At 43.2% G+C, this 24,550-nt stretch overlaps 4 protein-coding genes across 7 annotated transcripts; 2 read left to right on the top strand and 2 right to left on the bottom strand.

The window, feature by feature from the left end:
* Window positions 1–36: 36 nt before the first annotated feature.
* Window positions 37–3,557, top strand: LOC129581033 (exocyst complex component 3-like). The gene is made up of 3 exons (XM_055471868.1): window positions 37–935; window positions 1,371–1,999; window positions 2,306–3,557. The coding sequence occupies exons 1-3, from the start codon at window positions 168–170 to the stop codon at window positions 3,180–3,182; spliced, it is 2,274 nt and encodes a 757-aa protein (XP_055327843.1). The 5' UTR covers window positions 37–167; the 3' UTR covers window positions 3,183–3,557.
* Window positions 3,496–8,239, bottom strand: LOC129581032 (synergin gamma-like). 2 transcript variants are annotated; one of them, XM_055471866.1, is made up of 11 exons: window positions 8,072–8,239; window positions 7,760–7,935; window positions 7,396–7,688; window positions 6,942–7,052; window positions 6,659–6,851; window positions 6,368–6,499; window positions 6,023–6,214; window positions 5,564–5,838; window positions 4,218–5,337; window positions 3,915–4,066; window positions 3,496–3,807 (listed from the first exon to the last, which is right to left on the bottom strand). In XM_055471866.1, the coding sequence occupies exons 2-11, from the start codon at window positions 7,881–7,883 to the stop codon at window positions 3,577–3,579; spliced, it is 2,823 nt and encodes a 940-aa protein (XP_055327841.1). In that variant the 5' UTR covers window positions 7,884–7,935; window positions 8,072–8,239; the 3' UTR covers window positions 3,496–3,576. The 2 variants fall into 2 exon arrangements, with proteins under 2 accessions (XP_055327841.1, XP_055327842.1); XM_055471867.1 differs by having other exon boundaries at window positions 7,760–8,239.
* Window positions 8,240–8,398: 159 nt separating this feature from the next.
* LOC129581254 (60S ribosomal protein L18-like) lies at window positions 8,399–9,667 on the top strand. Its single transcript, XM_055472223.1, has 6 exons — window positions 8,399–8,523; window positions 8,581–8,667; window positions 8,738–8,845; window positions 8,908–9,130; window positions 9,368–9,437; window positions 9,501–9,667. Exons 1-6 carry the CDS (start codon window positions 8,521–8,523, stop codon window positions 9,574–9,576), a joined length of 567 nt encoding a protein of 188 aa, XP_055328198.1. The 5' UTR covers window positions 8,399–8,520; the 3' UTR covers window positions 9,577–9,667.
* A 526-nt stretch (window positions 9,668–10,193) lies between these two features.
* On the bottom strand, window positions 10,194–24,215 carry LOC129580848 (protein retinal degeneration B-like). 3 transcript variants are annotated; one of them, XM_055471558.1, is made up of 18 exons: window positions 23,706–24,215; window positions 22,050–22,272; window positions 21,426–21,984; window positions 19,149–19,722; window positions 18,279–18,416; window positions 17,870–18,046; window positions 17,718–17,807; window positions 17,432–17,548; window positions 16,678–17,029; window positions 15,944–16,614; window positions 15,406–15,708; window positions 14,722–14,870; window positions 14,362–14,478; window positions 13,063–13,328; window positions 12,337–12,503; window positions 12,045–12,211; window positions 11,215–11,343; window positions 10,194–10,773 (listed from the first exon to the last, which is right to left on the bottom strand). In XM_055471558.1, the coding sequence occupies exons 3-18, from the start codon at window positions 21,501–21,503 to the stop codon at window positions 10,411–10,413; spliced, it is 3,858 nt and encodes a 1,285-aa protein (XP_055327533.1). In that variant the 5' UTR covers window positions 21,504–21,984; window positions 22,050–22,272; window positions 23,706–24,215; the 3' UTR covers window positions 10,194–10,410. The 3 variants fall into 3 exon arrangements, with proteins under 3 accessions (XP_055327533.1, XP_055327532.1, XP_055327534.1); XM_055471557.1 differs by lacking the exon at window positions 22,050–22,272; XM_055471559.1 differs by lacking the exons at window positions 22,050–22,272; window positions 23,706–24,215 and adding an exon at window positions 23,397–23,683.
* Window positions 24,216–24,550: the final 335 nt, after the last annotated feature.

The following is a 24,550-nucleotide window of genomic DNA, read 5'->3' as shown; positions in this document are numbered from 1 at the left end:
ATATGCCACGGGCACAGACTGCCGCTTCCCGTTGGTGGCCGTGGTCAGGTTTCATTTGTGGAAACGGCAACCTACCCTGCATTTTGCTGTACGTTTTCGGGTTAAGTTTGTTAGTAAACTGTAAACTGTTTTTTTTTACTGTGAAACCATGTTTTCCTAATTCTAAAATGGACCAGGCGAAGTGGAAAGTGATTGAAGAATCCATTGCGGATGGGGCTTCGAAGAATGTGGCCGCGCTTTTGCATCAGCCTAAAGATCTGGACGAGATTCTCCGCGCTCGCAACGAGCAGATCACCAGCGAGAAATCCACCATCGACGTCATGATGAAGACCATGTTGCAGTCGCACGTGGAAGGCGTCCAGCTGTCCATCGGCAACATGGACCATGTCGTGGCCAACACCCGGTCCCTGAAGACCAACTTCCAAGGCATCCTGAAGGATCTGAAAGAGATGAAAACCCTCAACAGCCAGTTCAAGGAGATCCGCGAAGAACACAGTCGCCACAGCCAACTGGCGGCGGCCGTGGAGAACGCCAAGCAGATATTCAACGTGGGAGAAATTGCCGACCGTACCCGGAAGCTGATCGACGAGGGAAAACTGCTGTTGGCGCACCAGTCGATCAGTGATCTGGAGCGATCGCGCGATGATCTCATGTTTGAATTCTTCAAGCAGCCGACCACGTCGCATCTGGATCAGGTGCAGTTGGAGAAGTATTTCCAGCCTGTAGAGTCATTGTCGGTGCAGTTGGGCAAGCAGATCTGGGTGCACATGGGCCGGGCGATCAATATTATCCGCAAAGAACCTGCCTTGATTGTGTCGTGTCTGAGGATCATTGAACGCGAGGAAAGGCTGGATGCCAAAGCTTTGGAACGGAAGGCGGCAAGCGGATTTCTCCCGCATAACCGACCAAAACAGTGGAAGGCCAAGTGTTTTCAGGTAAGCAGTTTATATAGTGCGGCTAAAATAACAAGCGGATTATGTACTTCAAAAGGTAACGTCAATGTAGTTGTGGTTCGATAATAATTTTGTTATGGTTACAAGACGTCCTGGTTTTAACTTTTAACTCAAACAGCTGTTGCCGCAGCTCTATCTGCTGGTTCGGTAGTCTGGTGCGGGGCGATTTGCTACCCCCAGTTCAGTACTTGCATATTTGCAGGCGGTGGCCGGTTGCCTACCTAACACTTTTGAGTGATTTTCGTGTTCCTTTTGGCGTGTGAGTTGTATTAAAATATGTACGAGTAGTAACTTCCGTTGGGAAGTGTTTATGTTCAGTAAAAATTATTGTACGATGTGTTAATAAAGTCGAATACTGTATACAGTTTGTAATTTTTAGGTAGTGTCATGGTGATTGTCATTTGCAAGAGTTTTTAGGTTTTGGAACAATCGGTGACAGAAAAAATTGAAGGATCGCAGTTAACCGATGCTAGAGCAGATAAGACGTGGTTGGTGAAACACTTGGAAATTATCCGTCAAGAAGTGTTGAAAGATCTCTCGGTTGTCCGAAGCGTCGCGATTCCCTGCTTCCCACCAGAATACGATATCATGAACGTGTACGCCAAAATGTACCATAAAGCCATTGCGAAGCAGATTGCGGAATTGATAGAGCACGAGAAGATGCAGGCGGAAGATATCGTGACGCTGCTGACATGGTTGGAAGAGTACGAAGGCGAGAACTGTCTCTCGCATCCTAACGTGCAGCTGGACGTGCGCAGTCTGGGTGCACCGCTGTTGGCACCGAAAAAGACGCAGGAACTGGTGGAGTTGTACGTGCAAGCGACGTCGTTGAATGTGGACAACTATCTGTACCGTGCACTAAACGTGGAGAAAGCGGGATGGTCAAGCGGTCAGAAGCCGGACGAAAGTTCACCCTTCTATCAGACACAAACGCCTACCGATGTTTTCCAGATTTTCGATCAAAATATTAATATCGCGGCGAGAATGGGAGATGAGATTTCCAAGAGGATGTACGTGCTGTGTCTGAGGAAATTGGCCGATTTCAGGTACGCGAATCGGGGTTCTTAGTGGGCCAGATGGGGAATCCAAGTTATAAAAAGTCGTGACTTTTGATAAGAGATCTCATTTCCGCTGTTGCTGATGTAATGCACGTTCGAGCCATCAGAAAAGGGCTTTTTTCGTTTTTGTCAGAGCCTGGCTGTTGCCAGTACATATCTTGTAGAATCTCAAATACCGGTATGCATGCCTGCAACGCATTGTGTAAACCGTTTTTTTAGTGCACAGGGTGATTGTTGTGTAGTATTTGCGGTAGGGCGTAATCCGCTAATGGTTGACTGTTGTTTCGTCTGCAGCGACGCATTGAAGAAAGCAGTGACTGAGTTCAAGGTGGAAAAGTTCAAAGATCGCACCCAGTTTATGAATTACACAGACGTCATGATGGCGCTTGTGAATGACTGCAGTCGCTACGTGGAATTCATCCAAGTGTGGGCACAGAAGAAGAGCAATCTGGGCCACAGTGACAAAGTGATGGAATGTTGCAAATGTTTCGAGCATGTCAAAACGGAAGCTATCAGTTGTCTTTTAGAAGAAGTCATACAAGATTTGCTTCCGAATTACATTTCAGAATTTTTCACCGTCAAATGGCTGCGCTCGCAGTCCCAGGCCATGCAGACCGTCCACATGACGCTGATGGATTACTCCAACGACTACAAACGCCATCTCATGCTGCCCAACTATGTCGAGACCATGGAGGTGGTGCAGTTAAAAATTCTGAAGTACTACCTGCAGGCCATCCTGGATCGGAAACTGCGTTTTCGGAGTAATGACGAACGCCAGGATGCGGCCAAACGCATCAAAGCGGACATGGATATTCTGACCAATTTAAATTTGGACTTGCGGTTTGTCAGCGAAGTCGGCGGTCAGACGGACGATAGACGTTCAGGGCCAGATCAGGTGGATTTGATGCTGAGCTATGATATTTTCGAGAATTTTGCCGAGTTGCTCAAGTGCTCAGAGGACATGATACAGCTAGAGCTGAGCACGTTTGTGCAGAAATTCCCCGATGTGACCGCGCAGCAGCTAGCACGTTTACTGGATGTGCGCGGAGATTTGAAGATTGATTTAGGTGATTTAAATAAGAATGATGGGACCAAAGTTTTGGATGTGATGTCGGCAGATTTAGGAAAGATGAAGGTGAAAACGATATTTTCCGAGGTTACCTATCGCTAATTTGATTTGTCTGATAGTGGACATTGTCCGCACCTGCATCTCGGTGATTTTTTAGCCCTTTAAGTTTCTTTGAAGTTCTGTGTTTTTTGTTACACAAGATTGGAAATTTTAAAAGTTTGGCACATTACTTGTTATTGCTATACTTATGATGGTGCATTATTTACTGTATCCAAATACATGTTGTTCCTGATTCACTGGCCGTGGCTGGTGGTCTAAAAAATTCTATGCAGAATAGTAGAAATTTGACGCTACTGTACTTGCACAGCGTATAAGTGCACCAACACCTGATTTTAAGTTTCACTCTTAATTTTTCAGTGGGATTTTACTTCGGTTTTATCGGTTGCATTGTTGATACACACGAAAGGAAAAATACATTACGACAATATCAAGGTTTTCAGAGATAGTTTAGCCGTGGTAAATTTGTGGTAACACAATTAGCCCAAAAATTAGCGCAAGGCGAATGGTAAAATCGACCATTCCACTCAACTTTCATCCCATCTAATGCATTTTTCCGACTTTTACTTTTTCCATCCACATTTAGCAAACAAACACCGCAAATGGCTGATGCGGGGGGAAGTTGCTCGCCAAATTCACAACCTGAGAAATCCATCGAACCGCGTTGTGGCTGAAAAGCAAGCAGACACTTGATATCAGTTTTACACACTTATCAGCTTTAACATCTCTTGACGAATTTCGCTTTAGATTGTCTATCAAAATTCAAGCATATCGCACCTCCAGCGAACCTATGCTCAGGAAAGCTGCGAAATCCGCCCACGCCTCTTCCGTTTCCTTTATTCCGTCAATGATGTCCTTGTTGTCCATAAGATTACAAATTTTAGCTGCTAAATAAATTCGACGAGCCACCCGGTATATTTCGATAATATCTGCGAAGAATGTATTCGCCATTAATCGTGTTTTCAAAAATAACTGAACAACTGCAATAAGACCACTGACTTTTTCTTAAAAGTACTATTAAATACTGTGAAGTTCAAAGACAGTACGAAAAACTGGGTTTAAAAGTCTGCTTCCGCTTACTCGCTATAGCGCTGGATGCGCGTTCCATTACTGCCACAAGGACTTTGCTGTTGCTGACCGAATTCAATATCGTGCATCCCTCCTGAATAGCATCGGCGCAGACTTTTAATGCTCTCTTCCATATTTCCACGTGATCTTCCATTGCCATCTCGTTGAGTGAGTCACTTGTAAGGGATTTCGGCAATGGGGAAGGCTGCCGGTCTTCATCGTCAAAGGTCAACTGCAAACTCAGAGTAGAGATATCCAGAGAGTTCACAGACTGATTATCACCCGAGGGACTTTCCATCCCCGCTCCTAATTTTGCATCACTACTTTCTTCTGACTTCTCCAGCTGTGTGGTGTCCAGCGATGAAAAAACAGAAGCATCGCTATCGATTATCAATTCGCGAAACGCGGAATAAGGATCCTCTGTCATGGCTTCTTTCGCATGCGCTTTTTGTGCGGGCTCTTCCTTCACAAGAGCAGGAAAAATATTGAGACTCAGGGAGGGCAATTTTGGCGAATTGGTAACAGAAATTTGCGTCCAACTCGCCCAGCCGCCATCGTCTTCGGATTGTGTCGAAGGAACTGCATTTGTTTCTTTGGTGGAAGGATTGCTTAAGCTATCGGCAATCAAAGCTGTCTGACCTGATGCAATGACATCCTTGTTGCTCGTTTTAGCAACACTAACACTGGGGCTGTGTCTGAGTGGTGGCTGAATCGATGGGAAAATAGCTTTTTCACCATTTTTTGCGTTAGTGGTACTTTTGCTGAAGTCTCCAGATGGTGGAACACTGTCGCCTCCTTTTTCTAAAACTTTAGGGGAACTTTCTCTCATTATCCACGGTTTCGATAAAACCGGCTGAGGAGCGACAATCGTTTCCGCAGGAACGGATGCCGAAACGAAATCCGAAAACTCGTCTTCGTCCACCGCAGCTGTCTTGGGCGAACTTAAATTATAGAGTGGAATATCCTCAAACTTCTGTGCGGATATCGGCGCAAGAGGCACATGCACAGGTTGAAGTGGTGCAATTGTTGTCGGCACTTGTTGTTGAGGCGGAGAAGCGATAAACTGTGGAATCGGCGGTGAAGGAATGCGTCGTAATACGTCAATCGTTAAATGCTGGACATCGAAATTACTCTGAAAAAATCTTACTACACATCACAACTCGACGAATTACCTGCTGCCGCACTACAGCTAAACAAACAACGGTCGTGGAAAAGCTGCTAAACAAAACCGCAAACGAAAAAAACACAATGAAAACTATCCCACGCCATACGCATTTGTCACCGTCGTAACAACTAACACAGTGTCTCCATTGCGGCACTTCATTAATTTGAAATTCGGAAGACTCATTTAGTCTCACCTGTGCCAATCCAGTAAGAGCTAATGCAGCACACAACTCATCTCTTGTCAACTGATCGGGCCTAGTGCGACTAGCGGTTTCCCAGATTCTGGATAACGTACTGCGGCTCAGTCCAGACTGACCCAGCAGCGCCAAGACCTTATCCTTGCTTATCAATGTTCCTTTACGAAAATGTGTCAAAATAGTATGGTACACAGGAGGCAACGTGCTGGCATCGGCATTGCACCAGGGCGGAAGATCATCTTGAGGACTAACAGGAGAATTCCCGGAACTGCCTAATATTCAAGCATCCGACCAAAAGGTTTATAATAAACTGTACAAAGTTACTACAAACATCATGCATGTCAGTCACAAGTTTAAGGTAAAGTAACTATGGATGCATCAAAATCCTAACCATAAGCTAAGCGAGCTATTTAGCTACCGCAAATCCCATGTCAAAATTATATATCTCAGTCTTACCGGGTATCACAGTTGTGAAAGCGGAAGAAATATCTTCCGGAAGGTTTTTCCAGTCCCGAGCTGCTTGACTAACACTGAAGCTGGCTGCTCGAGCGGCGAATGTGGCTTTCGGTTGCTTGGGCGGCTGGAAGTTCTTGTTGGTCCCGGAAACGTTTGAGAGATCAGAAAATTTCATCATCATGTCGTTCAAGTCTAAAACAGCACTTTATATCTATACTATATTTCGCAGAAAGTTTCTAAGCTACAAACTTCACCCCCACATTGAAATTCATCAAGCGACGCCAAAAACCATGATATAGTCAATTTATCATCCACTAGGATAGGTATTTTACTGTGTAGGCACACCTGGAACAACGGGGCGAGACGGGATAGCGTGAGTTTCATTCGATCGCAAGATTTCTTCTGGTTTTATCTCTGGGCTTGAATCCTTTAATACGGATGCACTTTGGGGTGAAATCATCGTTGGGCTGGAGGGAGCTGAAGCATGCAAAACGCACATGCTGAGCGCGTTAATGAGAGGATCAGAATGAAACCCTATCATAATAGGGTATGCATTTCGGTGTCCGTCCGTCCGTACACTAAGTCACTTACGATTACGAACAGAAACACCCCAAAAACAGAAAGTATCTTGCATACTTGTTGGTCGCGAAGTAGATTCTGGTCGTTTAGGGACTGGGCCGGTGTTCACAGTCTGGAAATCAGCGGCTATTCTGTTCATCAAAGCATTAGCGTCAACAGTTTTGCTGCGTGATGTATGGAAGGACTGTTTGATTTTCTGCTGTTGTCGTTGCGCTTCGAGACGCTTTCGTTCGTCATTTGAATCCAGAGTCTACACACAGGTCATTTTAAAGTGTTACTACTTAGTGTGCCATAATTAAATCAAAGCAATTTCGCATCGACAAAGATAAAACAAACTTACAGCCGCAGAAAGCGGTTGTGGCGAGGAATCTCTTTCCATTCCAATGGACGATTTGCGTGCAGGACCGCCGGCGCCGGGCATCAAGCTGGAAGAAGGATAATAAGAGGATACCTGGAAAATGAAATTTGTCCATGGGTACTCGCATACTGACCATAAAGTGGTAAGCAAGCAAATAATGAAAAATATTTAAAAAGAGAATAAAACGTGCCTTCATTTGATTGTACAGTATTCGCTGAGTAGTGCTAACTTATGTACATACTGCGAAGAAATTTGAGAAATTTGAAACGTGTCTGTACTGTCACCAGCATCTATCCGATCTTTTCTCTCCATAACTCTGAAGCCGAAGGCCGGTGCAAGCCACACAGGCACACTCCGGACTACCGAATGTCATTAAAATGAGTAATATAATACATGTAGTGCAATTCTTCTGCAAAACGCTTATAAAGACACTGACCGGAAGTGCAAAGCCCTGGGAATTGATATTCCCGCTGTAATACGCTGTGCTGGTATCCTGCACCGGAATAGTGGACAACGCAGGCATCTGGGCGGGAGCTTGAAAGCCCCCACCAGGCACACCCCGAAATTCCACCGTGGGAAAAGCCAGCGGCGTTTCGCCTGTCATTCCGAACGAGGACTGTCCCATGTATCCCGAATTGGTCATGCGCGGTGCACTCGCATGCATCGTCATCGGACTGAACTCGTACGCCTGGTTGATGGGCCATTGCGCCGCTGACTGCTGCTTGGTGGCTGCACCAAAATCGTAAATGGGATAAGTTGCAGCCCGCGAGGATTCCTTCGAAATACGGAAACGTTCTTACCATTTTGAATGGGAGGTCGGGCATTCGGTGGAGTGGAGCTTTTTTTAGGCGCTTCTCCAGTCTTCGTGGGCACAGCTGGTGCAGCCGAAAATCGTTGCAGCTGATCCTTGAGAAAGCTATCCATTTTCCCTTTTTGAGGCCCAGGCTGATTCAGCACAAAAACCAAATTGATTAACCTAAAAAATCAAAATCGTGCAAGCATCCAGCCAACTCTCGTTTTATGAGCCGAATCTGAATTTGACATTTTCATTGTGCAGGTGAATCACTGTTTCAGTGTTTCTCATAAAATCTTAGAAATGAGAAAACTTCTACCTCTGCGCAACTTAAAGCCACAGCGGTTCTTCAAAAACGCTTTAATCCTTAGTAATATTACGTCAATTACTTAACAGTCATCAATTAAATTTTACAAAAAATAATGTTTTATGTATTGGTTATGGCAATTACATAGACAAAATTTTGATTTCATATTTTTACTGGACTTAAATCGTATTTAATCAAACGATTCAACCAGCTTCATAAACAGTAAAAACAGATCTGACTCGAGCAGTCTTGAGAACAGTGCTGCGATTGGTGACGTCATCAACACACTGCTTCTACCGAAACAGGCAGAGTCACTGCAGACTGACATGAAGTAGAACTGCTACTTCGAGTCCGATTTGCTAGTCGGGACCTCATTCAGCCTCAGCAGCCACATTCGGGGTTTTGTCAGTTCTTAGGATTTTTATCGAAAATTTATTTTATCTGCGTTTTTACCATCGAAAATGGTAAGTTTGTCGGCATATATGTAATCCATTTATCACAAATTTTTCTTTGGGAAACAGGGTATCGACATTGTCCATAAGAACGACCGGAAGGCTGTGCGTAAAGCCCCGCGGACCGATGATGTCTACATTCGTCTCCTCGTTAAGGTTCGCCGGACTGTTGCCACGATTGCCTATCCCGTATCCACTAACAACAGCGTGATTTTTCGCATTTTAGCTGTACCGTTTCTTGGCCCGCCGCACAGAAGCCAAATTCAATCAGATCATCCTGAAGCGGCTGTGTATGTCGCGCACGAACCGACCGCCGCTCTCGCTGTCGAAACTGGTATGCTACGCGTTCTTTCCTCTGTTGGTGCGTTCAGCAGACTGATTGCGAATGGCGAACAGGTTTCTTCCATGAAACGAATCGGTCGTCAAGAAAAGATCGCGGTTGTGGTGGGGACCATCACGGACGACGTGAGGATCCACGAGATCCCTAAACTGCGCGTCTGCGCTCTCAAAGTCACGGAGCGAGCACGCGCCCGCATCCTCAAAGCGGGCGGCGAGATCATCACCTTCGATCAGCTGGCCACGAAGTCTCCCCGAGGAGAAAACACACAGCTTCTGCAAGGTGAGGCATTTAGTGCTTTTACCTAGTTTCTACTGGTTTTATGGCAGTTCTGCCTTCGCTACTCGGCTTCTCAAAATAATTTTCTTTGAATAATAATAGTAATAATGCATAGTTAATGTTACGAGTTGTCCGTTGTATTGATTTAAAAGCACCATTATAATCCGTTCACAAAAAAAACTGTTGGAAGTCTTGAGTTTAGAAGCTACTGATGTCTAGAATAACATCGTTGTGTTGTAGGCGCGCGTCACTCCCGTGAAGCGTACAAGCATTTCGGTCTGGCACCTGGTGTCCCGAAATCCCATGCAAAGTAAGACTCAACGCTGATTCTGTTTTTTTGTTTTCATTTTTTCATTGGTGCATTGTCTTTCAGGCCCTATACCATCAGCAAAGGGCGAAAATTCGAACGGGCTCGTGGTCGTCGCAAGACTTGTGGATTCAAAGTTTAATACCGTGTTTTTACTGTTTTCTTTACGGGTCATGGATATTTGTCGAATTGTGCAACGGAGACGAGCTAACTGATTAAAAGTCATCACTTTGGTCGGTCGTGCTCAGCTTTTATCATGAAACTTTCATACGCTTTACTTACAACCCAAACAACAGCTTGGTGTTGGAGAACTCCTTACTCGAGGCGATGGATTGTGATTTCGCAACATACCGTTTTAAACGTCATTCAGGGCCACGGAAGTTGCACTCTCACGATTCTTGCTGTCCACGAATGCTTCCTTTGCCAAGAGTGTCCGTTTACCTTGCGAAATGCACTACTTCCTTGCTTTACGAACTGTAATTTGTGGGGCATACATGAATATCATCATAAATCATAATTATCATGCAGTTGCTTGAACTGATGGAAATCTCAAACCGTATCCATTTCACAAATCGCTTCCATTTCACATTCCACATCAGTTTTTTCATTTGACTGAATGATTTCGCTCACTCTAGCTCTTCCTTGATTAATAAGGAATAAATTCAAGTGCTTTTACAAGCACGCAGAATAAAAGCCTATTAAAAATTTAAAACCCAAAAGTGTGTCAACCGAAAGTGTGCAACGAACAACAAAAGTGTGTCAACCGACATCAATTTGATTTTACTTCTTTTGGCTTCAAAACACAAAAAAGCTTTTACGGTAGCACAACCGTATAAAAAATTTGTGACAGAATACGTCATAATAGGATAATTAAAAGGGCTCTGAGGAATGTCACGAAATCGCTACATTTGAACTAATCTCAAAGTGTACAAGCATCACCGGGCCACACCGTCATGGGAGAACAAAAATTATAACATCAAAATCTGGAAAAAAAGCCTTTCCTCTTTGTCGTACCACCTAAGCTGCCTTTCAATGAGACACTGTCATCTTTTGGGGAGGTTTCCGGGGTTTTGAAGGAGAAGCGCGGAGTGTAGGGGGAAGAAGTGGAGCCACCGGAACTGGGGGGCGGGGATTCCGGCGGAAGGTGGCTAGCAACCGTGGCAGTACCGCGAAACGATTTCTGCATGGACTTATGGCGGCGCACTTCCGGTGCACTGGACGGAGTCGGTAAACTGAAGTTGCCACGACGGATGATCATCCGGCCATTACCCTGCGCTGGTCGGGATCCTCCCGGCACACTTAGGGCGTTGAGATGTGCGGCATACCCCTCCGTCAGCATCTGCAGTCATTGTTCAGATATAGGAATTTGATAAAGTTAATCACATGCAAAACAAAATTTCTTTTTACGTGTCGTCTGAACGCGCTGTATAATATTTGAAACAAAGTTTTAGAAAATGAACTTAAGAAGTTGCTGACTATAAAACCTCAATAATAATTCACGATTCTCCTTCATGTGCATATGCAGAGCTTTGCAACCTTGACAAAGCGTCGTTGCAGCAACTCATACTGATACAGGCACTGCTTAGGCACATCATTATATTAACTGTACTTATTACTCAGCTTATACAATCATTCCAGGTTCCGAAAAAAATACGTGCGTTCATCACAGTTCCTTTCGTTTTCTCAGAATATTCAAAGGACAACAATCATAAGTACCGGCACCGGTAAGGTCAACATATCCTTCGTTATTGTCGGAAACTCAAGTGAACGCTTAACATACCGTTGCTCTGTCTTGAAGCTTTTTTGATGCCTTTCCAATGCAGTAAATTTGATCGGGTTTTAGTCCAACAGCACCGTACACCTGGATGTCTTTGCTTGATCCGTACGCCGCGTGGATGATGACACCAGCCTTCAAAGTTCAAACACATCTTGAAACAGTTGTAGTAGCAATCAGTAGTCTCAATACGAGATAGTACAATACCGTACGTAGCTTACCATTAGTTAGTCAGTTTAGTCAGTTAGTTTAGTTTAGCTTTTTTTAGCTTACATAGTTTAGTTTCTCGTACAGTATATCAGAAGAAACTTGACAAATGTTAATAAAATACGCAGAAACAAAGCACAACCTTTAAAATTTAATAAAAAGAATCACATACAGTATTAATTACTTCAGAATATAGCACCCGGACCAATTTAATTTTTATATCAGAAAAATTCCTACTCGGTAGGTTAGTCTGTATTAAAGAAAAAGCATGCGTGCACACCGCCGTGCAGCAGCATATGCATGTACAGTAGCCTAGGAATTTCCGTCTACCCGTTCCATATCAATTTAATAATAACGGGGGCCTATTCTAGAGTCTAGAGGCCGCCATTCCGTACAATAAAAAGGCATTAATAAACTTCTTATTTACAACCTGAACAAACATAAGCGAAGAACGTAATTCATACAGAAATTTGTAATCTTTAGAAACTTTATAACTGAGCAAACAAACTGATTATCGCGTTGTAATCGAAGCCATCTGGCATCAATCTACCGCCGCACTGATACATGCAAGCTGTACAGGACGACATTACCAAAGAGTGCAGACCACCACAATGACAGAAAACCCTCACCTCTTCAATAAGCGCCCGCAGGTAGTTGGTTTTCTGTCTAAGCGGATCGGCCACCAGACCGTCGCAGAACTGTACCATTCCATGGGGGAAATTGTGATGTGCCAGCCAATTAACCACCGCCTGATGCTGCATATCCGGCCGGCCGGTGATGTAAATAATCAGATAACCTAGCCAGTGACATTGTGTAAGCAACCCACATCCCCACGTCATGTCAGTCCCGATAAGAAGGGGATTCGACTTGATCATCCTAGTTAAGGCTATTTGCCGCCCTAGTCAAACCAACGATGCATACCTAATTCCTGCCAGTGACGCACAATATCCACTGCGCCCGGACGGACTTTAGGATCGCGCCCGGTCACGGACACGGAGGCGGTGAAGGAGCCGTCGATACTGAACACCATGCATTCGGTCTTGGCCGGAACTATGGCTAAATAGAAGTCTACCGATGTGTGGTCACCTCTGCAAAGCAGATGAATAGAACCGTGATATGCACCCAACACACAAAATATTCACATACAGAGTACTGCTGCTACTGCTCTCACTGCTCTGATGCATTTATCTTCTGCTCGAAACGCTAAGATAACCAAATTATAATTAGGTATGTACACTATCTTCCTAACCTTACTTTCACACAGAAAAACGAAATATACAATGAACACTTCATCACACCGTCTGAAACTCCTATGCAGAATTAAGAAAGCTTAAGGTTGCGATCAACGACGGTGAGGAAATAGGAACAGGACCGGCATCACCGGTAATTAAGGAAATTAACGACCCATTAGAACATGGGTTAAGACTTAAAAGTTCCGAACGATAAATGCAGCTTTTTGCAACTAGGTTGTAATTCATTTTTCAACAGATAAATTGCTGAACGGAATGAACTATGAAGTGATAAGTTATGATAATTTTTGACAACCATACGGTACTTCAACTTCGGTACTTGGATACTGACAAGAGTTCCCACATCAGTGCCATTTGAATGAAACATCGATTTTCGGTTAAGTACACAGAAACCCACCTGACAATCATTTTGACAGGATACAATCCCAGTCCGAGTTTCTTGTCATGCGGCACAGTGAAGGTGACGCGACCCTGGCTGGATGTGATTTCCGTGCCAAATAAGACCCACTCGCCGGATGGCGGCTGGGTCATGATGTACACATCCACCTTTTCACCGGTCAATGTCAACATATCGAATGGTCCGTACATGAAGCGCGCACTCAACGCCTGCTCGCAGTTCTCACCCACGACCACATCATTTCCCCGGTGATTTGGATGCATATTCTGCATAACAAACGCAGTATTATCGATTAGCTTTTATTTGATTTCTGCTTTAAAAAAATGTCAAATTTAGTCCATTCCACCATTCATTATTAAGTCTGTGACCGCATTTTTCAATGCATCTCGATCAACCGCATTATCCCAACGCGGTTATTCAGTTTCCGTTTTCCGTGTTATAATCAAAGCGTCCTTATAGCCAAAGCGTACAATAAAAATACGTACATATTATACATTTGCTCAGAATTCAGATAACTTCCGAAAAGGCCAACAATCTAACTCACTGTGCGTTTAACACTCACTACCCGCATCTTTATTTAACGAGTTGATTCTCAAGCAGATAAACGGTGTCAAAGCCGGACCGCTGCTTTAGTTAGTGGGTAAGATTGTCATGACGATTCAAACGTCAAAGAGGATGCTCCCCTTTAAGGAGCAATCATCCGCATTAAACTGGAAATTTTATGAAACGTTAGAGGGACAGCGTCACCATACTGCACTTCCGCCAGCCACATTTCCGCCAAAAATAGCACACTGTTAACGTTTTTTTTTGCATTAATGATGACGCAAATACATGACAGAGTGCGTCACGTGCCAGCCATCAAACAAAACTAACCACATTATGTCAAACGATAACAATTACCAGCAAATCGGAATTCTACAGAGTTTCAAGCACAATTCCTTGCAAAACAAGTTGTTACAAGATGTATGACCAAAATATTATTTACAATATCCTCAGTGAATACGTTCTTAGTACAAAAAGCGTTAGAAAAAAAGTAAGTTTGTGTATAAATATGCACTGAGTGGGAAGATCACACTGTCTGACTTTATTTAACCACCGTAATCCGACCAGGCACGAAAGCCCGGCGTTTGACCTTTAACGCGTGTATTATTTACGCCAAGGAGAATGTCAGCGACACGCATTCGCGTCAGACACAGCTGACAAAAACGCTTCAACAGCATGCCAGATACTCACCAACATGACCGCCAACGATACTCTACACACCGTGCCATCGCGGAATGCATTCAAAATTAAACTAACCTTTAGCTTTATCGAGGTCCGCCGACGGAGCCATTTCTCAGTGGGACGTTGTGAGGAAAAGCCCAAGCGGAATGCGTTATCGTCTTCGGAATGGAATATGTTATCCGGTTGGAAAATCTATGAAACAAATTAAGAATTTTTTTCTCATGATGCACAAGGTAATAAATGCTACAGAGTGCTTATTCCAAAATTATTATCAACTTCGCTAACGGAACCCTTACGCTTACAGGCATGAGTAAAGCCGAATTTATGATAAACAATTTTTCGCGAGCAAAAAGAAATGCTAAACTGTCGCTGCTGATAAAGCACAAGCGGAAGCAGAGATAAAATGGCAAGCGTGACGTCATGACTAGTGCATACTTGGCGGATGATAAAAGCCACCACATCCAGGGATTCCCAGAAACTGGCGTGAAAGAGATGCGGGAGAGCGCAGACTGGAAATTGGCTGGTTCCCTCGGGACAATATAAAGCGTAATCGATACGCTTTGAACCCCACCAGTTTCGCGTGACTAAAAAAACACAACCAAATGTACATTTTTCTTCAATGCCACGCACGCAGGCCATCATATCACGCGGCATGCTTGCATACACTGTATCATTACCTTCCTAACGCTCAACAAGCCGCTAGTTTTAAGGAGAAGCAAACATAGTCCCTTTTTTAATATAGTTATCAAGTATCGGTACAATCTAATATTCATCACAGAGAATAGCTAGTTGCGATCCACTACACTACGATTAAAACTGATTTTCATCGCTTTTGGTGTTCACTAAAAATTATAAACGTCAGCATGAAGCTTGTGTTTGAACTCCCATATATGTTACTTTTTTAGCAGATATCTAAATAATTATAAATTTCAGTACAACACAACCAACTCAAGGAAAGCAATCCACACCATTCAAATAATCCCCTTTTACAGTTTCATTAGGTCAAATCATCTGATCTTCTCAAACGTAAAGTGGTTTTCCTGCTCGGTTTAATATGGGTACAAAAAATCCATTAAGAGATTACCATAGATGGAAGCGATTGCACTGGATGGGACTTACTGTGGCTGACGGTGTTGAGGGAGAACGGGGAGTGATCATGATGGAAAACGGCATCGTTAATCGTCTCATTGAGATCATAAGCCGGCCGCGGTGTGTCCTCAAATAAATGCCGACTATTCTGGATGTGTTCATACAGATAATACGATCGTCCATCACCCAGGGGGAATTTCTGATAACGAGGCACCGAAACCGGCTTGATAAAGGAGAATTTAGCGCTGAGAAGCGGCTCGATTCGCAGCGCCGATGGATCGGTTGGATGGAACAGGTTAAACAGCTGAGCACACCATGGACGCAATGGAGGACCTTCAGAAAAAATAAACAGCAACTGAAATCAGGTTCTGATTAAAACCCAATATCAAAGCACTACGACTAGAAAGAAATTTTTAAACTAGGAAATAATCTGCCATCACACAAAGATATATTGCATGTGCCTCGTTGCGCTTCACTTACAAACTGGCTAATACAAATTTACTGGTATTGTTTCTCTCGTACAGTAATCAATTTATACCACAGCGCCTGTTTTTGACACCAAGCGTACCGAATTTATCGTCGACGTTTTCCATACATTTCCGATACGCCAGCACCAACCCCAACGGACATCCGAATAAAAAGACATCTCCCACGTCAAATTCAAAGCGAATACTGGTGTCACTGTTGTCACTGGCTCTCCTCCCTCCAATCTTATCCACCACCGGTGCCGACAAATACCGTCCCGCATCGTTCAAAGGTGCAAAGGTCGGTACAGTGCCGGCGTTAATCGCCATAGGGGTACTGCTGACTCCCGTTCCTGGATTCGACAAACTCCGTGATGCGGGGTGCATGGTAGGTCGCAGGGAAGGTCGAGCCGATGTTGCGGTTGTTTTTGCTGTATCCGGTGGCACGGTTGTCGTCTCGTTCCGTTCCGAAGACAGACTGGACAGTGAGCCTTCATTGGTACCATACCGACACAGGGCATCGTACACCAGCAACCCCGCCGTACCATCCGCAGCGATATACACCGGACCCTTGTAATGCTTTCCCTCGGGGGTTTTCAGGAAATCCTCATATGTCTGATTAGCTTTCTTAACCACTTTGGTAATGATGTCCCGGTAAGCGGGGTTGGATGTGGCAAAAAGCGGCAACGCGCTGAGATGCGTAAAATCCTGTGCCGCAGTGGGGGTGCTGGGGTCCGAAGTGGACGAGGGCAAGTCCAGACTATATGGCGTCAGACTGCGAAAAAACAGCATCTAGAATCTGCTGCATCACGTGAACGTTCAACGAATGGAAACACACCTGGATAAGACGGTCAAGGCTTCGCCGCAGATGGGCGGACACCTGACATTCTTCACCTGCACGTGTCCGTGCAGTGCCGGGTAGTGGGCGTTAATGACAGTGTCGATGCAGGAGGTGAAGGTGGAGATGTCGGCCCGATTACCGGTGAGATCAATGGTGCTGCCGTTGTCGAGGATACTTCCGCCATGGAAGACTATCAGCAAAACCGACGTCCGGCACACTTCCTCCACAACTTCCGCTTCCCCGCTAGCCGGCTGAGCGTCAGCTGCACCGGGCAGGGAGCGGGGCGGCTGTGTCAATACTAGACGCAATCGATTGGAATCTGATTTGAAGCTGGCCGAGAAAATACTGTCTGTAAGCAACGGTGGGTAAATGTTGACAGCTGGCATTCCAAAAACATTAACACACTTTGAAAGCTGATAGTACACTTTGCATACAGGCTTGTCGCTGATTTAATAGTTACTTATATATTTTGATTGGTAAGTTTCAGGTAAATTTCTGTGCCTCATAAGAGTATTCGAGCAATCAGAATAATGTGAACTGCATCGATGTATACTTCTACCTTTAAAATGTGATAATAATGATACTAACACTTAAAGTGCGAAACAGCAAACGAACGGTGAGACTGTTTGTTTGAGACTCCCTGAATATGAAACAAAAACCTCTATTCCATAATTTGCATCTCGATTTTCTTCCCAATACGAACAGATAATCAGGAACAATTCAAAATTGGCAATATCACGAAATACCGTACCTTCTTTGGCAATTTGTCTGTGTTGAGCACTGACTGGTTCATCGTCTTCGGTTAGCTCCATCGAGCTCCATCTGACTAGTGGCTTGGCTTTGGTTTCTTCTGGCTCATTGAAAGTTTCTACAATTATCGTTAGTGTTTCTTTTTCAGTTATTTACTTCGAATTAAAAGTTTCTAGAAAAACATGCACAACCTTTCTCAAACAGCAAATACATAACATAACAGCGCTCAGACACTAGAAATATTTCAGGTATTCAATTACGATAACTAGATCATTTTCCAGCAATACCTGCGGCATCGAAAAATTCATCATCCGATCCGTCATCGAGATCAGTTCGGAGACCCTCTAATACCCAATTATCCTGGGCGAATGAGCCGGCTAAAGATTAGCAGGCTGTTACATATGCTACGAAAGTAATGTGTACAAAAAGGTCAAATTACTTGGTGAATGGAAAGACTGCTTGGATCCGCTACGTGATCGCTCCAACACCGGACCGTTATTGATGTTACCTGCTGGCGCTGATTCAGCTGATAAAACAGTGCTGTTGCGGCGGCTGTTCACGGTGACGGAAGGGGTGGATACACTTAACAACGGACCTGACGGAGGAGCATTCTCATCTGCCAATACGTGCCAAATCACCAATGAAATATTTGCAAAATTCAAAAAATTCATCTAAAACAAGTTTCTAAGGTCACAAATATTTAACGTCCCATTGTGGCAGTTTGTCAGTTTCCAATAGTTAACTTACGTCGCACTAAAAACTGCGGAATAACCACCAAAATTGAACCGAAAAGTACGGCAAAATTCACAAACCACTGTTAACGAAGAAACGATTACAACTAGTCTTGCCTTGTGAGCCCATTTTGGCAGCCAGCGCCAGCTGTGTTTCCCGTTCCAGACGGCGAATGTCGGCGATGGTCAGGCCATGGTATTCGTCTTGCCAACACCAGGCTTGTCGATGAGCTCGGAGCATTGTCTTCCTCATCGCTAATCGGATACACCAAAGTACACCATTACGAACAAACAAATTGCCCAATTTCCATCACGGTTAATCGTTGCACATGCCAGACCGAAGGCAATCAGTCTTTCAATAATCGTTAAAATATTACGGCAAACAAATCTTTAACGAGTCCACAACACACTGGAGTAAGCCCGCTCGAGCGTTTACGCACATGATACTATTTTTAGCAGGTGGAAAATGATATTTGTGAATTCATTTTTTTAACTGACGGCACTATCACGAATGTCCTGCCCTGTTCACAGAACTGGAACGTGTAGTCAAAACCATGTATGCATAATGCATTGCATTACACGGCCATTCAATCGGTCTGGTATCCGTTTTCGCAGCAACTTTTGCAGCACTTTTGTAACATAATAATTACGAACTGGTGATCAGGAATATTATATAAATAAAAACTAACACAATCGTAACAATTTCGGTGGAAAACCTGATCTATGTAGGAAAGATTAGATTTAGTTAGTCCTGTGGTGAGTCGTGTCACACGTGCCAGGTAGTGCCACATGTTACCGCTGGTGTTACCAAAATTTCCCATACATATTTTTTTCTAAGCAGTGCTCGTTTTTACCAAATAAAATGCAATTGTCCTTCGTCTTTCTGGTATTAAGTATAATATGAATGCGCTACTCAAACTTTATGAAAACCGTTTTTCTATCCGAAAGTAATCTTCTAGAAAAATATGAAGCGAAAGCACGGCTTACCGACATCATAGATGAACTTTTCCGTTTTGCTTTGCACTCCCCAGTATTTGAATTCCACCCGACAGAGTTTATAGGCACACATAATCGGGCCTTTCCTGGGATTGCTGACATACTCCTCCAGCCACTGCACACTCAGTGGCCCGCGCTTGGTCTTCTCCGAGACGAATACCTTGGGATCCTCCTCCTTCAGGTATTCGTGTGCCGGCATCGGATCTTTTACCACATCCACCAGGTCGACCGTGCGCTGACGCAGTTCATCCTCCGACAAATTAAAGACATTATCCTGGGTGCCGGGATCAGGATGGTAGACGGTCTCAATGTCAATGTAGAATTTCTCCATAAAGGGCGCCGTGTAGCGCGTCTTCGTGTAGGGATAGGCATTCCAGGCTTCTTCATGCGCCTGGGGAGAAAACTGCTTGGGCAGGATACTGCGCAGGAAGGCCGGCAGGATGCGGTTAATGTGGTAGACTTTGCGAGTGAACTGACCACTGCCGCCCGGGCCACCTTCGTACGGATGGTTTTCAATGATCTCCACGCCGCAGTCGCGTCCTTCCGATTCCAACCGAGATTTTTTCTGCCAACAACTTATTTATTACAATACATGCAAAATCATGTTCCGTGGGCTATATTATTTAATGTAAGTTGCAGAGACTGCGAATCTAATTGCCTACTTCTAGTCTATAATATACTCCTAGTGGCCAAACACGAAATAGTCTAGCTTTTTATCTTCTTTTTTCTGTATCACTGGGCGCTATCGGTGTTAGATAACAAATTACTGGGAGCTTGAATTGTCTGAATCTGTACGATGTATATGAAAAGCATCTTATTTGCGCCATATTTTGAACACTTGGCTGCCGAAATAACAACAACCGAAAGTACAGACAGCATGTATCCAACTACAGTACAATATTATAATGAATTTCTAATTTTTATCACCAATACTCGTATTAATGATCACGATATCCGACCGAGTGTTGTACACGTATTATCTGTACTTGTATTTCTTATGCGTCAAGTTCTGCAGCTACGCTTCGTCTATAACCACCGATCTAATTAGCGCGTAACTGTGCACGCAGAAGCAAGATACCATACAGGAAAGTGGAAACATAGGAAACAACCACACAATCGAGATTACAAGAAGAAACCATGAAATATAAAAAACCCTGGAAAAAATGCTTTCCACACGAGAAGCATGCATTAAAATAATGCTTTCAAGGTTCAATCAATAAGGTAACAAGCAGCCGGTAGGGTATAGCGCACTTCTTGACGATAACGACATATCAATATTTTCTCAGAAACCATAAAGCTCCGTGCAAACATCGTTATTATCGTCGTCGCTTAAATCGATGACATCGTTTGGTACACGAAAAAAAATTGAGCTTCATATTACCCAACTGATTTTACTTCAACGGCAGAAAACATGCTCGTTAATACTGCATAGCGCAAGCCAACACAAAGAGGCGCTACATAATTCCACTGAATCACCCTGTATAGACGTACAGACTCAGGTGAGCTACTTTCTGAAGTCAAAACACCACGGGAAAAGAAGATACAGAAGCCCAAATCGTCAGAACGACAACACCATCATCCTGAAAATAGTGTTTCAATTTTTAACTGTCCCACATGTGTTCGTCACAAACATGTGACACGAACTTAAGAATTTTCTGCAGAATGTACAGTAGTAATGTTAACTTGGGCAGCGGTTGTTATTTGTTATGCGCTGCAATAAGTAATCCCAAAAACATTTGACTCATTAGATCCGCATCTGTCATATTAACGTCACATTTTTTCTTGAAACACTGTTGGTAACAGAAATGTTGGTGCAAATACACACAACCAATAAACCGGCATTTTCCAATACAAAAACAAACGCAAAATGTGGTGCACCATGTGACATCTATGTATAATTATTTATTACAGTACAAGCGTGCAATAATAATATGAACTTCGAGCAATGCAAGTCAGGCTGAGTCAAAACGAAGTCTGTTCAAAAAGAAACTTGGCAAAATATTCTGCAAGTGATTAATCATTGACCACGAACAAATAAGCACTGTAAAGTAGGAGTTTTAAAAATCAATTCACTATAAACCAGGAAGCACATTCCTGCAATTCACGCAGGCAATTTTTCCTGCATCTCGATAAACAAATACATTCGCTTCTTTTTTTTCGGCTACTAACACTTTTCGCATTAATTTTAACACCACTTTCCCATTATACGCCACAATCGGACCAACGGAATGGAAAAAAAGGAGACCATGTTACACTTTGTAGAGGTACCTGTATCATGTACAGCTGCGCTATCCTGTACTCATCCACGCTCATGGGGAGCGGAATCCTGTACTCCTTAATCAGCATCCTCGCAGTCGTCTTCCGCTGCTTCACATAATATCCGCAAGAAAAGCATAAACTCCGCAACAATAATAACCACCAGCAATCCTGGTCGGATACGCTGTGTGCATACTGTGTGACATTAGTCAAACATAATCACCAACACCAGGCGATCGAGGCTGCAGCAGAACACCACAACGATCCCGAGCCGAAAAAACACACGGGGAAGAGATGGACAATCCCAGATGCCAATATAACGCCAGATTCTCACACTCCTCTGCTCGCTCGCTCTGTCTCTCCCTCTCTGTCTCTCGGCTGCGTTTCGCTGTTCCTCGCCGAAATAAAGCAGCCGATCGCGGGATCCACGCGCAGCAGATCGATAAGGTGCCTGTAATCTTGGGAACAAACGCCGCTTGCGCAGGCCCAGAAAACGCTCACATGCCCACTGCGCTCATCAGCAGCTCTTGTACAATGACGTAAAGGTTTTCTTGTCAATTCTCATGGCGCACTACAAATAAACACACGCACATATACAACATACACACTTGAAGCGGAGGAGAAGAACTGCCACACTCGTGTGTGAGAACGTTTGGCGCAACCACGGAGAGAGGCTTGCGGCTGGACTAAAAAAGTAGGCGGACTTCCGCCGCTCCGAGCCGCCACTGCGTGTGAGTGGCGCAATCTGCGAGCGTTAGCGGTAATAGCGGGGATGTCTTCGGCGTCGCCGAGATGGATATTACGTGTTATTTGTGACCATGACATGCCTTTGTGCCGGATCACGCCATAAGGCACAAGGCTAAAAAAGTGACAGCGGCTCGATATTGTTGCTTTATCACGCTAATAATGTAGTGTCTAGTGTCTTCAGCACACGAAACAATTTAACAAGTATAATAAACAAAAAAGTACAGTTACCTTGTTGGCGTACAACATACTTTATGTTCCTATCATTTTACAGCATGTAACGAAAACCTTATTCAGTTTTCAAACGACAATAATATTTGGTAGTTAGATAACTGATAAGCGATAATGTTGGTTATTGGTTAGAGAGATGATAAAGAATTTCTGCATATTTATATATGAAATCTTGATTAAAATGCAAAAACAGACAACAGATATTGAAGCACGGTTTTTCGAAAACCGAAGAAACTATATAAAAAAACCAATTCCCCTTAAAGAGCAGTTAAATGTTTTTTTATAATTTCTAAAAACTAATATTTAATACCCGAAATGTCACGGAAATACATAAAATGTTTTCAAATTTAATGGTGGACCACAAGTTGTGGTACAAATGCGTCACTGAATCTGTATTATTCATTTTGCTTTGTGTTTCAGACTGAAGCATTATGACATTAATAATACAGTACAAACATGTAACAAACGTAGACACCTATAGATTCAAATATCTAGATTATTTAAATTTATATTTAGATATACTCTTATACTATACGCTCGTACCAGTAGTATGCTTAAATGTTCCTTCTTCTGTTCTACACTAGAATGATGATTCTTAATTTCTTATTACTCTGCTTTTTTCTTCCAGGTTATGTACCAGAAGCCTCTGAAGCCACTAAATTTTACGTTAGTAAAAGCATAATACTAATAATTATTAGTAACGCACATACGATTTACCACAGCAAAGCAACAAAGAAAATCCACATGCACGCAAGTATGCAACTAACGATAATGTAATACCTATATACATAAAGAGAAGTTGTAAGAGATATCGATGGCTGCAAGTTTCCAACCCGCAACCTGCAGCCATCCGAAAAACTGGATGGTACAGTAATTTAATTTTTGTTAATGCCAGACGCCAGTAAATGGGAGAAAGTGTTACTACGTAATATGCATTTTCCGCCAACCTCAAGGAAACACTTTCTCTTGTCTGTACGTATCGAATACTTATTAATTAATTACACTCACCACAGTTTTATATTCGAATACTTATTTTTTTCCAATAATATCATATATGGCGCGAATTATGTCGAATGGGCAGTTCGAAAGAAACTAAAAGTACTACTTAACTATCGTCACATTCGTCATACAGTAAACTCCTACCCAACTAAAGAATCTAATAATTATTGTTACCCACAACAAGAAGTTCTTATCAATGTTGAGCACAGTTGCAACTTGCAACAAGTGACTTGCTGCTTCGAAGCATACTAACTAACAAATAATAATTACACTACTCGTGCTGCAAAAGCGAATGTACTGTACGTAATTGACACTTACCATTTCTCCCGAATTGTATTTCACAGGTTTATAACATTTTAATCTGGAGGTAGACTTTATATTATACTACCGCAGCTATCAAAGCAAATGTCCTTAATAATAACCAGAAGAGTGCAAGAATTCCGATTTCCATGAGACTGAAATGTTCCATGAACCGAAGTTTGTCCACAAATTTCTTGTGACAATGACAATCTAACAACCATCAAGGATATGGATCGATTGCATAAATCAAATAAGTACCAGAACCTCTTTAGCGAACATCAGTAAATATAATTCACTTAATATCAACGCTAAAAGCTAGACATGAGTATTTGAAAGTCAGGATTTTGAAAATAACCGTGGGAAAAACGAAAACAGCTGGCGAAGATGTATTATGTTTACTTGCGAGCAAACGAAAACAATCAGTTTTGTGTGTGTGGTGAGTAGCGACCATTCGCGGTATACGAGCATGATGAGCCTGCTCTCGCATGATACGGTACCTGTACATATTGTGTACGCTGTATTGTACAGTGCACTTCTAACAATAAGCCGCGGTCAATCAGCAGCAGGCTCGTAGTCAGGTACCGTAGGAATATTATTTGTTACCGATATAGTTACTACGTAGTTAATTAATAAAATAAAACCTAATTGGCTTAGTACTAGTACTGCACTTCAGTAAAGATAATAACGAGATTTCAGAAGGAAATTGATTGGGTTTCCCACCAAATACGCGCAAGCGACAACTAACACGATAAGATAGTGCAATAATAAATGTATACTGAATTTCTTACTGCTATAATAAATATCTGTATTATTATAACATATCGCAACCATACTGCACGTACGTACCGTACTTACCCGTAACT

The sequence above is a fragment of the Paramacrobiotus metropolitanus genome, unplaced genomic scaffold, assembly GCF_019649055.1.
Source record: "Paramacrobiotus metropolitanus isolate TYO unplaced genomic scaffold, Prichtersi_v1.0 Parri_scaffold0000005, whole genome shotgun sequence".
Classification (NCBI taxonomy): domain Eukaryota; kingdom Metazoa; phylum Tardigrada; class Eutardigrada; order Parachela; family Macrobiotidae; genus Paramacrobiotus; species Paramacrobiotus metropolitanus.
Note: the sequence above shows the minus strand (reverse complement) of the source record. Positions and strands in the feature narration are given on the sequence as shown.